The sequence below is a fragment of the Balaenoptera ricei genome, chromosome 4 (genome assembly GCF_028023285.1).
Source record: "Balaenoptera ricei isolate mBalRic1 chromosome 4, mBalRic1.hap2, whole genome shotgun sequence".
Lineage (NCBI taxonomy): Eukaryota > Metazoa > Chordata > Mammalia > Artiodactyla > Balaenopteridae > Balaenoptera > Balaenoptera ricei.
Genome location: NC_082642.1, coordinates 103,709,446 through 103,721,745, shown reverse-complemented (window position 1 = coordinate 103,721,745; position 12,300 = coordinate 103,709,446). Strand labels below are relative to the sequence as shown.

The following is a 12,300-nucleotide window of genomic DNA, read 5'->3' as shown; positions in this document are numbered from 1 at the left end:
AGTAGGTAAAGTCAAATATAACACTCGGAAACGTGGTTCACTGCTGGGGGAAGTTATTCACACCTCAACTGTAATTTGGGACACCTGGAACTGCATCTGCAAGAATCATTTGTCACTTCAGCAGTAAAGAATAATGATTATTAAGAAACAAAAGAGGGCTTCCCTGGTGGCGCAGTGGTTGAGAATCTGCCTGCCAATGCAGGGGACACGGGTTCGAGCCCTGGTCTGGGAAGATCCCACGTGCCGCGGAGCAGCTGGGCCCGTGAGCCACAATTACTGAGCCTGCGCGTCTGGAGCCTGTGCTCCGCAACAAGAGAGGCCACGATAGTGAGAGGCCCGCGCACCGCGATGAAGAGTGGCTCCCGCTTGCCGCAACTAGAGAAAGCCCTAGCACAGAAACTAAGACCCAACACAGCCATAAATAAATAAATAAACAAATACTTAAAAAAAAAAAAAGGCAAGCCTTCCTCTAAAAAAAAAAAAAAAAAAAAAAGAAACAAAAGAAATAAGCCAAGCTTTTGAAGTCAGGAACTCAGGCAAGAAAAGTGACAGAAATCAGATAGGTTACTGATGTCAATCAAGGCAAGCAAATCTGGAATCTACAAAACTGTTATGATCAACACCCCTGCCATAAGGGACATGGAAGAGCCTAATTCCAAGGCCAGAAGTACTTGACCTCTTAATATTTCCTGCCAAAGGCGGAAGATGGTGGGCAAACTCAGGGCTCCCTGGGGCTGCAGGTGACTACAGGGACATTAGAATAGTTACCCTTGTGTTCCTACCGTCTAGGCCTTTCTTGCATATAAATCATTCAAACTGTTTGGAAAGAACTGATATTACAACTAGAGTCCTAACATAAGATATAGGTTAAACAACATAAGATATAGGTTAAGTCCTTTCTTCAGTAACAAAAAGATACAGCCCTTTTGCACTAATCCACTTTGCAACCATGATTCCATTTGCAATACAGTGAATAACTAAGTGCTTAATAAATGCTTTTTGTTGGGAATGAGAATGTTTTGAATGGTAACAGAAGGGCCAGAAGGAGACTTGAAGGGAAAACTGACTGCCACCCATACAGAGACCAACTTGACAGAAAAAGTCAGCTGGGCAAATATTTGACTTACTGTACTTGTTTCTATCTGTCTTTGTCCCAAAAAGTTTTAAGAGGGCTTAGCTGGGCAAATGTGTTCTTGCTTGGTAGCCTAGCAAAGAACACACATGATGGGAATGAGTTATCCCTTTCTAGTTGTGCTGCGTTTTCTTCAGCAAGGGTTCAGTTCCTTCTGGGATGGGTAAATCCAATTAAACAATTACTAAGTCTCCATGTTACATTCCATCTACAAATATGTTCTTCATATTTGTTCCTCAGCACATATTTGCTAGGAAATATTAAAAAGACTTCAAATCAACTGTTAAATTATAGAAATTAACTCGCTTAAGCATTTCTCAGGTCCTACTATGTACAAGGACCTTTGCTTTGTGTTAAAAAAATATTTTTTGTTGGAACCAAGCAGTCCATCTTCTAGGCAAATAATTAAGAAGTTCATGAACATTCTCAAAAGCAGCAAAAAATGGAAGCAACCCAAAAATTCATCAATAGTAAAATTGATAAATAAATTGTCAAATATTCATACAATGAAATATTATTCATCAATGAAATGAATAAGTGCAACCTGTTCTCATCAACATGAGTGAATCTGAAAATCATTTGGCTGAAATCATGGACAAATTCATGCAGTATGACTCAACTGGTATAAAGTTTAAGATTTGGGGAAACTAAACAATATAATAATGTCAAAGGATAGATATCTAGGTGGCAAAATTATAAAGAAAATCAAGGGGAATAAAAATTTAGGATAGAGGCTACTTCTATTTCAGAGGTAAAAGAGATACATTTGGCAAGGTGTCTCTGAAGGGCTGATACCATCCTATTTCCTAAGGCTGGATGGTGGGTACAGAGATATTTATTTTACTATTATTTAAACATTACATATAGGTTTTACACACTTCTTTGTATGTATGATATATTTCAAAGATTATTTTTACTTTTTTTATTTTTAAAGATTGATTGATTGATTGATTGACTGCCATGTTGAGTCCTTGCCTCTGTGCGAGGGCCCTCTCCAGCTGCGGCAAGCGAGGGCCACTCTTCATCGCGGTGCGCGGGCCTCTCACTATCGCGGCCTCTCTTGTTGCGGGGCACAGGCCCCAGACGCGCAGGCTCGGCAGCTGTGGCTCACGGGCCCAGTTGCTCCGCGGCATGTGGGATCCTCCCAGACCAGGGCTCGAACCCGCGTCCCCCGCATTAGCAGGCAGACTCTCAACCACTGCGCCACTAGGGAAGCCCCCTCAAAGATTATTTTTAAAACAGAGGTTTAAAAAATAATTGAAGGGGAAGCCCCTAAGGGATATTTTTTCTATTTGGATATCTCAGAAATACCAAGTCTATAAAACATATTTTAATTAACTACTATGTGTAAAATAGATAGCTAGTGGGCACATGCTATATAGCACAGGGAGCTCAGGTCTGTGCTCCGTGATGACCTAGATGGGTGGGATGGTGGGGGGGAGGGAGGTCCAAGAGGGAGGGGATATATGTATCCATATAGCTAATTCACATCACTGTACAGCAGAAACTAACACAACATTGTTAAAGCAATTATACTCCAATAAAAAAATTTTTTTAATTAAAAAAAAGAGCTTTCTCTAGGTTTTTATAAGTATTCAGATGTTGATGTACAATGGGTAATTTAGATGATCACTATTATGGAAGGAATGTGGAGAAATGAAGAATATCTCTAAGAATATATGCTCTCCATCTTTGGCTTTAAGATAGTCACATCTTGTTAAATAAGAAACCGTATTTATATTTAGGATAAATTTAAAGAGAGACAATGAATTAACTGAGATGACATCATACTATACATGACTATGATATCTATTAGCTGAGAGTAATCAATTGAATGCCAAACAAAATTAAGCCTCAAAACCAACTGGATGAGTCAACGATCCTATTATACAGATGGTGAGACTTTGATACAGAGCTAGCCAGTATTAAAAATATAATATTCGTGTTTTTTAAAAATTTTTATTAGAGCACTTAATTCAGAGACCAGTTTTTCTTTTGTAGTGAGAAAAAGAAAAAATAATTTTTAAACATATTTACCAAAGAAAAGGTAATGGAATTGGAATTGTTTTACTTGGAGAAAAAAAAAACTAAAAAGCAATTGATGGCTGGCCTCAGACCAATGAAGGGTTTATACAGGAGACCCTGAGCAGATGTTTCCTGTGTCTGGAGAAGAATAAACAAGAGACATTGTATCTAAGTTGAACAGGAATAGATAGATAGATAGATACATACATACATACATACATACACAGACATATATATATGTACGTTAATGTATGTTTGTTGTTTGTAAATACATAAATGTGGAAGGATATGTAACAATGGTTAACCGGAATTTACTTCTGAGGAATAGCATCAGGAGAGAGTCAGACTTGGGATATGAATCTTTAACTTTCTATACTTCTGTATTATATGATTTTTTTTTAACTAACAAAGTATTACTTTTTACTTTTCTAATTTAAATTGTTAATAAAGAAAAAATTGTGATTGGGTTGGACAGCATGGTAGCTCTGATACTGAGTCTGTTATCCTTGTTACCCTATTATCCCTGCAACTGGAAATAAAGGACTCTTAACCATAAGCATTGTCTTAGTCAAGCATAATTTAGTTGTAGGAAATAGAAATTCACTTGAGCACTCTTAAGTAAAATTATTCCAGAGGACAGGAGTATATCTGGGATGGTCAGGAAATGGAAAGCTGACAGGAACTCTCCAGCTCAAATGTTATCTTTTCCCTGCTCCTCTGTGCTTATTTGCTTTACTCTTCTCTTTTTCTACATGTATAGGTATGGTGTCCTCCATCTCTGAATCTACATTATTTTCCAAGACTAGCTTCTACAACCAACTACCTAAAAATTCTAAATCATGTTTTCAAGTCCCATATTGTCTCCTTAAAGTCAATCATTTGTACCAGAATGTTAGATTTACATGTCCATTTTGCCGGTTCACAGGGATGGAACGTGAGCTCTGAGAATGAGAAATGGGCAGGTTTTCTGAGATTGAATGTGGGACAGGAAGGGAAGAATAGCATCTTTTCTAAAGGGTCCTAAACGATTGTAATGGCCTGCTAAGGTTTAACTTTTGGGAATATGCTATCTACTCCATATAGTCCAAGGTTTAATACTATATATATTTATAATACTATACTTATATATGATTTTTTTTTAGTAATATTATCTTTGAATTTTCATCAGACTACTTTATCCATGAAATTTTATATCAAAATTATTCAGAAAAGATACACTTAAAAGGATATGGGGGAGCGTGCGCGCTCACGTCGCGGCGACGATGGCGGCGAGCGGCGTCAGAGCTTGAAGCGGGGGCTGACGTCTTCCGGCGGGTGGCGGTGTTGGGGACGAGAGCTTGGTTAGCCGGCATTGCTTCTGTCCCAGGAACCCGACGGAGAGTGAGGGAACGAGGGTCGCTTTCGGGGGCTGCTGCCTTCCACGTACGCGTCGTCGTGAGGAGCGCAGCCCGGACTCTCCTGCAACCCCTCCCGCTCCCTTTCCCGCACGCCTCGAGGCAGCGGCGGCAACCGAGACAGCGTCTCACCTTCCGCCACCCCTTCCCCTTGTCCCCCCGCCCGAGAGGGCCCGGGCTGCGCCCCACCCCCGTCCGTCCGTCCGTCCACTACGCCGCCGCCATGTCGGCGCAGGCCCAGATGCGCGCGATGCTGGACCAGTTGATGGGCACCTCCCGGGACGACTAAAAGGATTTACCAATGAACCCATGTTTACAAGTCCACGATATTATTTAGCTGAAATGACTGGATTTTCACTGCTGTGTTGGGCCAGAAGGCCCTGGTGGTGGCAACCGCCTGTGTGCCACTGAAAATCGTGCCGATGCCTGGCATACTGCATAAATGGAAGCAGGGTACCGCGTTCAGTGTATCTATGCCTGCCTACTTCAGTCTGCAAGGGAGTGTCAGAAACGCCCCGCATTCGCCGAGCCGAGATACTACTCGTCAACGAATCGAATTCAGTGATGACAGAGTATGCAAGAGTCACCTTCTGAATTGTTGCCCCCATGATGTCCTGTCTGGAACTAGAATGGATCTTGGAGAATGTCTGAAAGTCCATGACCTGGCTTTAAGAGCAGATTATGAAATTGCATCCAAAGAATAAGATTTTTTCTTTGAACTCGACGCTATGGATCATCTAAAGTCATTCATTGCAGATTGTGATCGAAGAACAGAAGTGGCTAAGAAAAGATTAGCAGAAACTCAGGAAGAGATTAGTGCTGAAGTTGCAGCAAAGGCAGAACGTGTTCATGAGTTAAATGAAGAAATCGGTAAATTGTTGGCTAAGGTGGAACAGCTAGGAGCTGAAGGGAATGTGGAGGAATCCCAGAAAGTAATGGATGAAGTAGAGAAAGCACGGGCAAAGAAAAGAGAAGCAGAGGAAGTTTATCGGAATTCTATGCCAGCTTCCAGTTTCCAGCAGGAGAAACTTCGAGTCTGTGAAGTTTGCTCTGCCTGTTTAGGTCTTCATGATAATGACAGACGACTGGCTGTTCATTTTGGGGGTAAACTGCATCTGGGATTTTTTGAAATAAGAGAGAAGCTTGAAGAATTAAAGAGAGTTGTAGCTGAGAAGCAGGAGAAAAGAAACCAGGAACGCCTGAAAAGAAGAGAAGAAAGGGAGAAGAAAGGGAGAAGCTGAGGAGGTCTCGATCACGTAGCAAGAATCCTAAAAGATCCAGGTCCAGAGAGCATCGCAGACATAGATCTCGCTCCATGTCACGGGAACGGAAAAGGAGAACTCGATCCAAATCCCGGGAGAAACGCCATCGCCACAGGTCCCGCTTCAGCAGCCGTAGTCGCAGCCGCAGCCACCGGAGAAGTGGGCACAGTTCTAGAGACAGGAGCAGAGAGCGATCCAGGAGGAGATCCTCAAAAGAGAGATTCAGAGAACACGACTTAGCATCACGTGACAGAGACAGGAATTCAAGAGACAGATCACCTCGTGACAGAGATCGAAAAGATAAGAAGCGGTCCTATGAGAACGCTAATGGCAGATCAGAAGACAGGAAGAGCTCTGAAGAGCGCGAAGCAGGGGAGATATAATTAGCTGTGTACATATCCTCAATCCTTAAGCTTCCTCTGGAGTTACATACTATTGTTTAGTTTACAGCTGTTCAGGGTGACACAGTGAGCAGTTCCAGACACCGATCCAGCTAGGCTAGGTGTATAGCATCTAACTTGATCTGAGCTTGTTTTCTTTGATGAAGCCTAAAACTACATCCATAGTTTCTGGTGAACTTGTAATACACTTCTGAAGGTACAGTTTTATATAATAAGATGCTGATGTCTTTATTCTTTCTAGTAGGAGTGATAGTGAATGAATTGTGTTACTTGCCTTGGGATTTTTTGAACATTTGTAAAATGCTGTCTTCCTTTCTCGTCCAAAAAACAGCAACTTTGGGAATTTCTTTTTAATCCTTCTTCCTTTGACTCTGTATCCCCTGATACCTCTACCCTCTAATTGTAAGAGAAAGGGGTGCAGGGAAGCAATATAACTTCTGTTCTAAGGTTCTAGTCCCATTATTAATTACTAGCTGATTACAGTTCAGAACATTTATACTGGAATGTTTGCTGGAGAAATTTAACATACTGGGAGTTTTGTTTGTCTGACGGTGCCTATTTTAGAGTGGGAAGTTGAACAGCTGTTGCATTACATGCTTTGCTTTTTTATTGAAATTTTGAAATCAAACATGTCTTGATTTTTCTGTTCTATTGAATAGCTACGTTCAGGATGTTTTGAGATGGGGGTGGGGGCAGGGACTCTTTCATAAGCACTTCTTGTTTTATTTTGTGTGTATGAAGTATAAAGATTACACCCTTATTGTAAAAAATAATAAAATGAAAATCACCACCACCATCAAAAAAAAAAAAAAAAAAAAAAAGGGGGACTTCCCTGGTGGCACAGTGGTTAAGAATCCGCCTGCCAATGCAGGGCACACGGGTTCGAGCCCTGGTCCGGGAAGATCCCACATGCCGCGGAGCAACTAAGCCCGTGCGCCACAACTACTGAGCATGCGCTCTAGAGCCCACGAGCCACAATTACTGAGCCCATGTGCTGCAGCTACTGAAGCCCGTGCGTCTAGAGCCAGTGCTCCGCAACAAGAGAAGCCACCACAATGAGAAACCCACGCACTGCAACGAAGAGTAACCCCCGCTCGCTGCAACTAGAGAAGCCCGTGCGCAGCAACGAAGACCCAACGCAGCCAAAAATAAATATAAAATAAATAATTTAAAAAAAAAAAAAAAGGATATGGGCTGCTTTATAAATCAGAAGCATCTCTGCAAATTCCAAAACCTGGGAGAAGCCTAGTGAACGTAAAATACCAGTTCCAGGGCTTCTCTGGTAGCGCAGTGGTTGAGAATCTGCCTGCCAATGCAGGGGACACGGGTTCGAGCCCTGGTCTGGGAAGATCCCACATGCTGCGGAGCGACTAGGCCCGTGAGCCACAATTGCTGAGCCTGCACGTCTGGAGCCTGTGCTCTGCAACAAGAGAGGCCGCGATAGTGAGAGGCCCGCGCACCGCAATGAAGAGTGGCCCCCACTTGCCACAACTAGAGAAAGCCCTCGCACAGAAACGAAGACACAACACAGCCATAAATAAATTAATTAATTAATTAAATAAAATACCAGTTTCAACAGGAAAGGTGCAAATAGCAAAAGTCACCTTGGGACGATAGAGGAAGACAGCAGGTCATCAATTCCAAATAACTTTAATGGTAGTATGTCCATGGAAATGATGTCAGTTTCCTCTAGACAAGACAGACCATCTCTGGTGTTTTGGTGAATGTCTGAGGTGGAGAGACAGGCTGAAAACAAGTCATAACATCAGTTATATTGGTGAAGATAATGTGTGCAAAATGAGCAAAAGAACAGAAAATTGAAAAGTTCCTATATTAGGTATAGACAGACAACGGCAATCAGGTCAAATTAAGGAAAAAACCTTTTGAGGGGATAATTTTTACTGCTATGACCCTGGAAGTGAATTTTCTACTCCTTTGTTTCTCATCTTTATTTCAATAGTACCTTCCTTCAAACTGGACATGTAACTGAGCAAAAGATAATTGAGACATGAGAAATTTATTTACAATGAGAATATATCCATTGGGAATCATATCTTAATAGCTTGGCATTGTACATTTGATCATGCAAATTTTTTTTCAGTCAAGAAAGATAAGAAAAAGTACAGCCTAGATCAAGGACTCTTTCAAAGTAAGCTAGCTTCAATGTATTAATAAAGAGTTCCAGAAATTGGTTCAGTGTAAATAAAGTATTAGATAATGAATGAATATAATCTAAACTAGAAGATTTTTATTTAATATTATCTATTCTTAAGTCCATTCATTTGATTGGTATTAGGAGATGGAAGTAATGTGCCAATAGTTTTCTAAATGTATAGATTCTTCGCTACAGCTAGAACTTTAAACTTTGCTTAGGTATGCAATCTTGAGGATGTGTGCTATTGGTAAGCTCCAAATAAGATTCATTAAGACACAGTAGAGAGCTCAGTGCATTTTAAAAATCATATCTGAACAATCTATTTTAAACATTTTTCCTTGCATGTTAAAAACATCTTTCCAATTAAAAAATAGACATAAATTCAAAGAAAATGATTTGTGGGGTAACCACTTGCTTTAATTTAAACTAGCAGTTCACTGTTCTCAGAGTATAATTCCCAGACCATCAGCATAAGCTCCACCTAGAGACTTCTTGGAAATACAAAATGTTGGGCCCCACCCAGACCTACTGACTCAGAAACTCTGGGGGTAGGGCCCAGCAATTTTAAAAAGCCTTCCAGATGACTCACATGCACACTAAAGTTTGAGAATCACAGCTTTTTATTACCATTCTACTCTGATGACCTTTACTGAAAAAAGGGAAAATAATCTAGGCCATTTATAGAAATGAATTCCCCATCAAAATGCCTGCAAATGTATTTTTAAGCCTTGATGGATTAATCATTCAGCCTGGGACATAAAGATTAACTGAAATAATTGCAATTCAGCAGCCTTTAAGCATTACATTATTTTAGATAAAAGAAGGCAAGTTTCCATTTTTCAGGTGAAAAGTATTACAATAGTATTAAATAATTTTTCTTTTGCTATTGAAGATTCTAATTATGGCATTCTCTGTAATCACAGCACTGCAGAAATGATAATCTGATAATGAGAATGTTTGTTTAATGAGGTTGTCTAATTCAGAACTTAAATTGAAATTTTTGGAGTAAGTTTTCCCCTGGCCTGAAGATTTTTATACTGGTATTTCATGTTCCAAAAGATCATTCTTTATTCATATCTCATTTTTCTCACCTTCATATTTTTCCCAGGCATGAAACTTCTAAGGACTTCAAAGGATGTTGTAAATGCTAGTTAACATAGGGAAGTGATTACTATCTATTTTATGGCCTAATTACTCTGTTTCTTTTTCCTACATCTCTCTCCATGCTTTGCAGATCACCCTTGTTGGTCTACAAGAGCCCTTAGAGGCTAGAAATATTGTCCAGGGATTAAGGAAGCTAATTATAGGTTGGGAAGCCAATTTGAGTTGCTGAAGATATTAACAAAAATTTTACAAGACTTTCAAAAAAATCTCTTTGGATAGATTTTTAGGCCTAATCAAGCTTTCCTGCAGACAAATAGCCCATTTTAAAATAGCCTCATTTAAATTACATTATTCTGAAGGAAGGTTTTAAATTCACTGTCATTTATACAGAAATAAATTATTACTTTGATCAGAAAGGAGAAAGACATTGTAGACAAAGGCAGGAAAACAAATCCACACTTACATTTTTTTAAAAAACTATGTAAGTTATGTAAAAAAAAAATTAGTCCTGTTCATTCACAAATTTTTTTCCCTTTTGGGTTTACAAATAGAATAAGAAATTTTCTTTTTTTAGATCTCTGTTTCTCTTGAGTATATATTATCAGTTATTTAACTTTGAAAGAAAATGTATATAAAGTATAACTTGAGAAAAACCTTAGATATTATTGAATTAAAAGTTGATAACTAAAAATTATCCTTTATATAAGTTTTATGATGAATATAATTTAGATATAACACATCTTAAGATATTCTCATTACAGCTACCCAGACTTGCAGCCAAACCTTCCCTAAAAGGTAGCCAAACATTTGAGGCCACTCATTCAGTACCAAATATAGATTTCTTAATCACTGGTGGTAGTATTATTATTGGATATAATAGCTTGGAGTTATAGCAGGATATAATGTTACTACTATAATATTTAGTCAAAGATCCAGGAATACCAGAATTTTGTCCCAGTAACATATCCACTTATTTAGTTGATACATATTTATTGAGCACCTACTACTTGCCAGGTTCTAGGGATACAGTTATGAACAAAACACAGCATATTGCTACTTTCATGGAACTGATGTTCTATGTGGAGTGACAGACCATAAACAAATATATTGAATAAATATTTAATGTATCAGATGTCAAAAAGTGCTGAGATGAAAAAGTCAGTTAAGGGACAAGAAAGTGGGTGGGATATAAGTGGACAGGGAAAGCTATTCTTTTTTTATAAGGGAGTCATATTAGGAAAGGCTTCTCTAAAAAGGTGACAGTTGCAGAGAGCAGAAAATTAAGGAAGGGAAGAAGCTTTATGAACATATGGGTTAAGAGTGAGTGATGAGTTAGTGAGGGGGAGTTGAAGATGATGAAGTATTAGGTAGCAAGCCCAATATCACTAAGGGCTGTGTAAAATAAGGTACATCCTTTGGGTTTCATTCTGAGTCAGAGACAAAACATTGAAGTGTTTAGAGCAGAAGTGTGACATGGGTTTTTTAATAATCACTCTCGCTGCTGTATGAGTGGCAAAGCTGAAAGCAAGGGCATACATTGGAGACTATTATAATAGCCCAGGCAAGAGATGATAGAGACTTGGAGTAAGATGGTAGAGGTAGATGGAATGAAAACTGGTCACATTTTGGATATATTTAAAGGTAGAGCCAAGAGAGTTTACTTATGAATTGGTGTGGGATGTGAAAAAAAAAAAAAAGAGAAGAATCAAGGATGATTCAGGGTTTGAGACTTGAGCACTAGAAGGAATGAAGCTCAGCAGAAAATATACGTATGGCAGGAGCAAGAGAAGTTTCTTTACTATTAGTGGAAATTTTGACTTCTTAGAAGACTTATCACATCAGTTGAAGGAGAACCTAGTAGGAAAAGGAAATAATCTGACAAGAGAGAGCAGTGTCCAGAAAAAATGAGGGCCATTCCCAACAGAGCAGCCTGTAAGAGGTGAGCAGGACATTTGTGGGAGACAGAGACACTTGTGGACCATCTTCACGTGCCCTATAGACAACAGACCCCTCAGCATTGAGCATCCTCAGATTCAGGTCAGAGTTGGAGATAAGGAAAATGGATGACACCATATAATAATATGCAATGGAACTTAGCAATTATGATAAAACATCCCCAGGGATCCTTCAGAAATAACTGTAGGAAATTCTGCAGGAGGCTGGAGGTTCTGCAATAGCAGATGTGAAGAAGAGCCATCAAACAAAGGTTAAATTTAGTTTCACATTTATTTCATTTAAATAGAGTATGGCTAATCTAGGATTTCTTACATGTTTCTTTGGTTTTAGAGATTTTTATAAGCAAGAAATGAGAAATTTCTTTCATGCTGCCATTTTTCGCTAGTGGAATGTTTTGCAATTATTTTTCTATATTATATAGAAAACAAAAATTCTAAAGTGGCATAAAATACATTTAAAATGCCTAAAACCTTTCTTTACATATGATTTTATCAATAAAAGATATATACAGCTATCAATAAAATTTTCAACACTAAAAGAAACAAATCGGATTTTTTTTTGTTTTTTTTCTAATTTATTTATTTATTTATTTATTTTTGGCTGTGTTGGGTCTTCGTTTCTGTGCGAGGGCTTTCTCTAGTTGTGGCAAGCGGGGGCCACTCTTCATCGCGGTGCGCGGGCCTTTTACTATCGCGGCCTCTCTTGTTGCGGAGCACAGGCTCCAGACGTGCAGGCTCAGTAGCTGTGGCCCACGGGCCTAGTTGCTCCGCGGCATGTGGGATTCTCCCAGACCAGGGCTCGAACCCGTGTCCCCTGCATTGGCAGGCAGATTATCAACCACTGCGCCACCAGGGAAGCCCCAAATCGGATT

General features: G+C 39.5%; 1 protein-coding gene across 1 annotated transcript; it reads left to right on the top strand.

The window, feature by feature from the left end:
* Positions 1-5,017: 5,017 nt before the first annotated feature.
* On the top strand, positions 5,018-7,001 carry LOC132365444 (putative RNA-binding protein Luc7-like 2). Its single transcript, XM_059922171.1, is given in 2 exon segments — positions 5,018-5,769; positions 5,772-7,001. Coding segments are annotated over 2 exon segments (1,170 nt in total). The 5' UTR covers positions 5,018-5,024; the 3' UTR covers positions 6,197-7,001.
* The last annotated feature ends 5,299 nt before the right edge of the window (positions 7,002-12,300 follow it).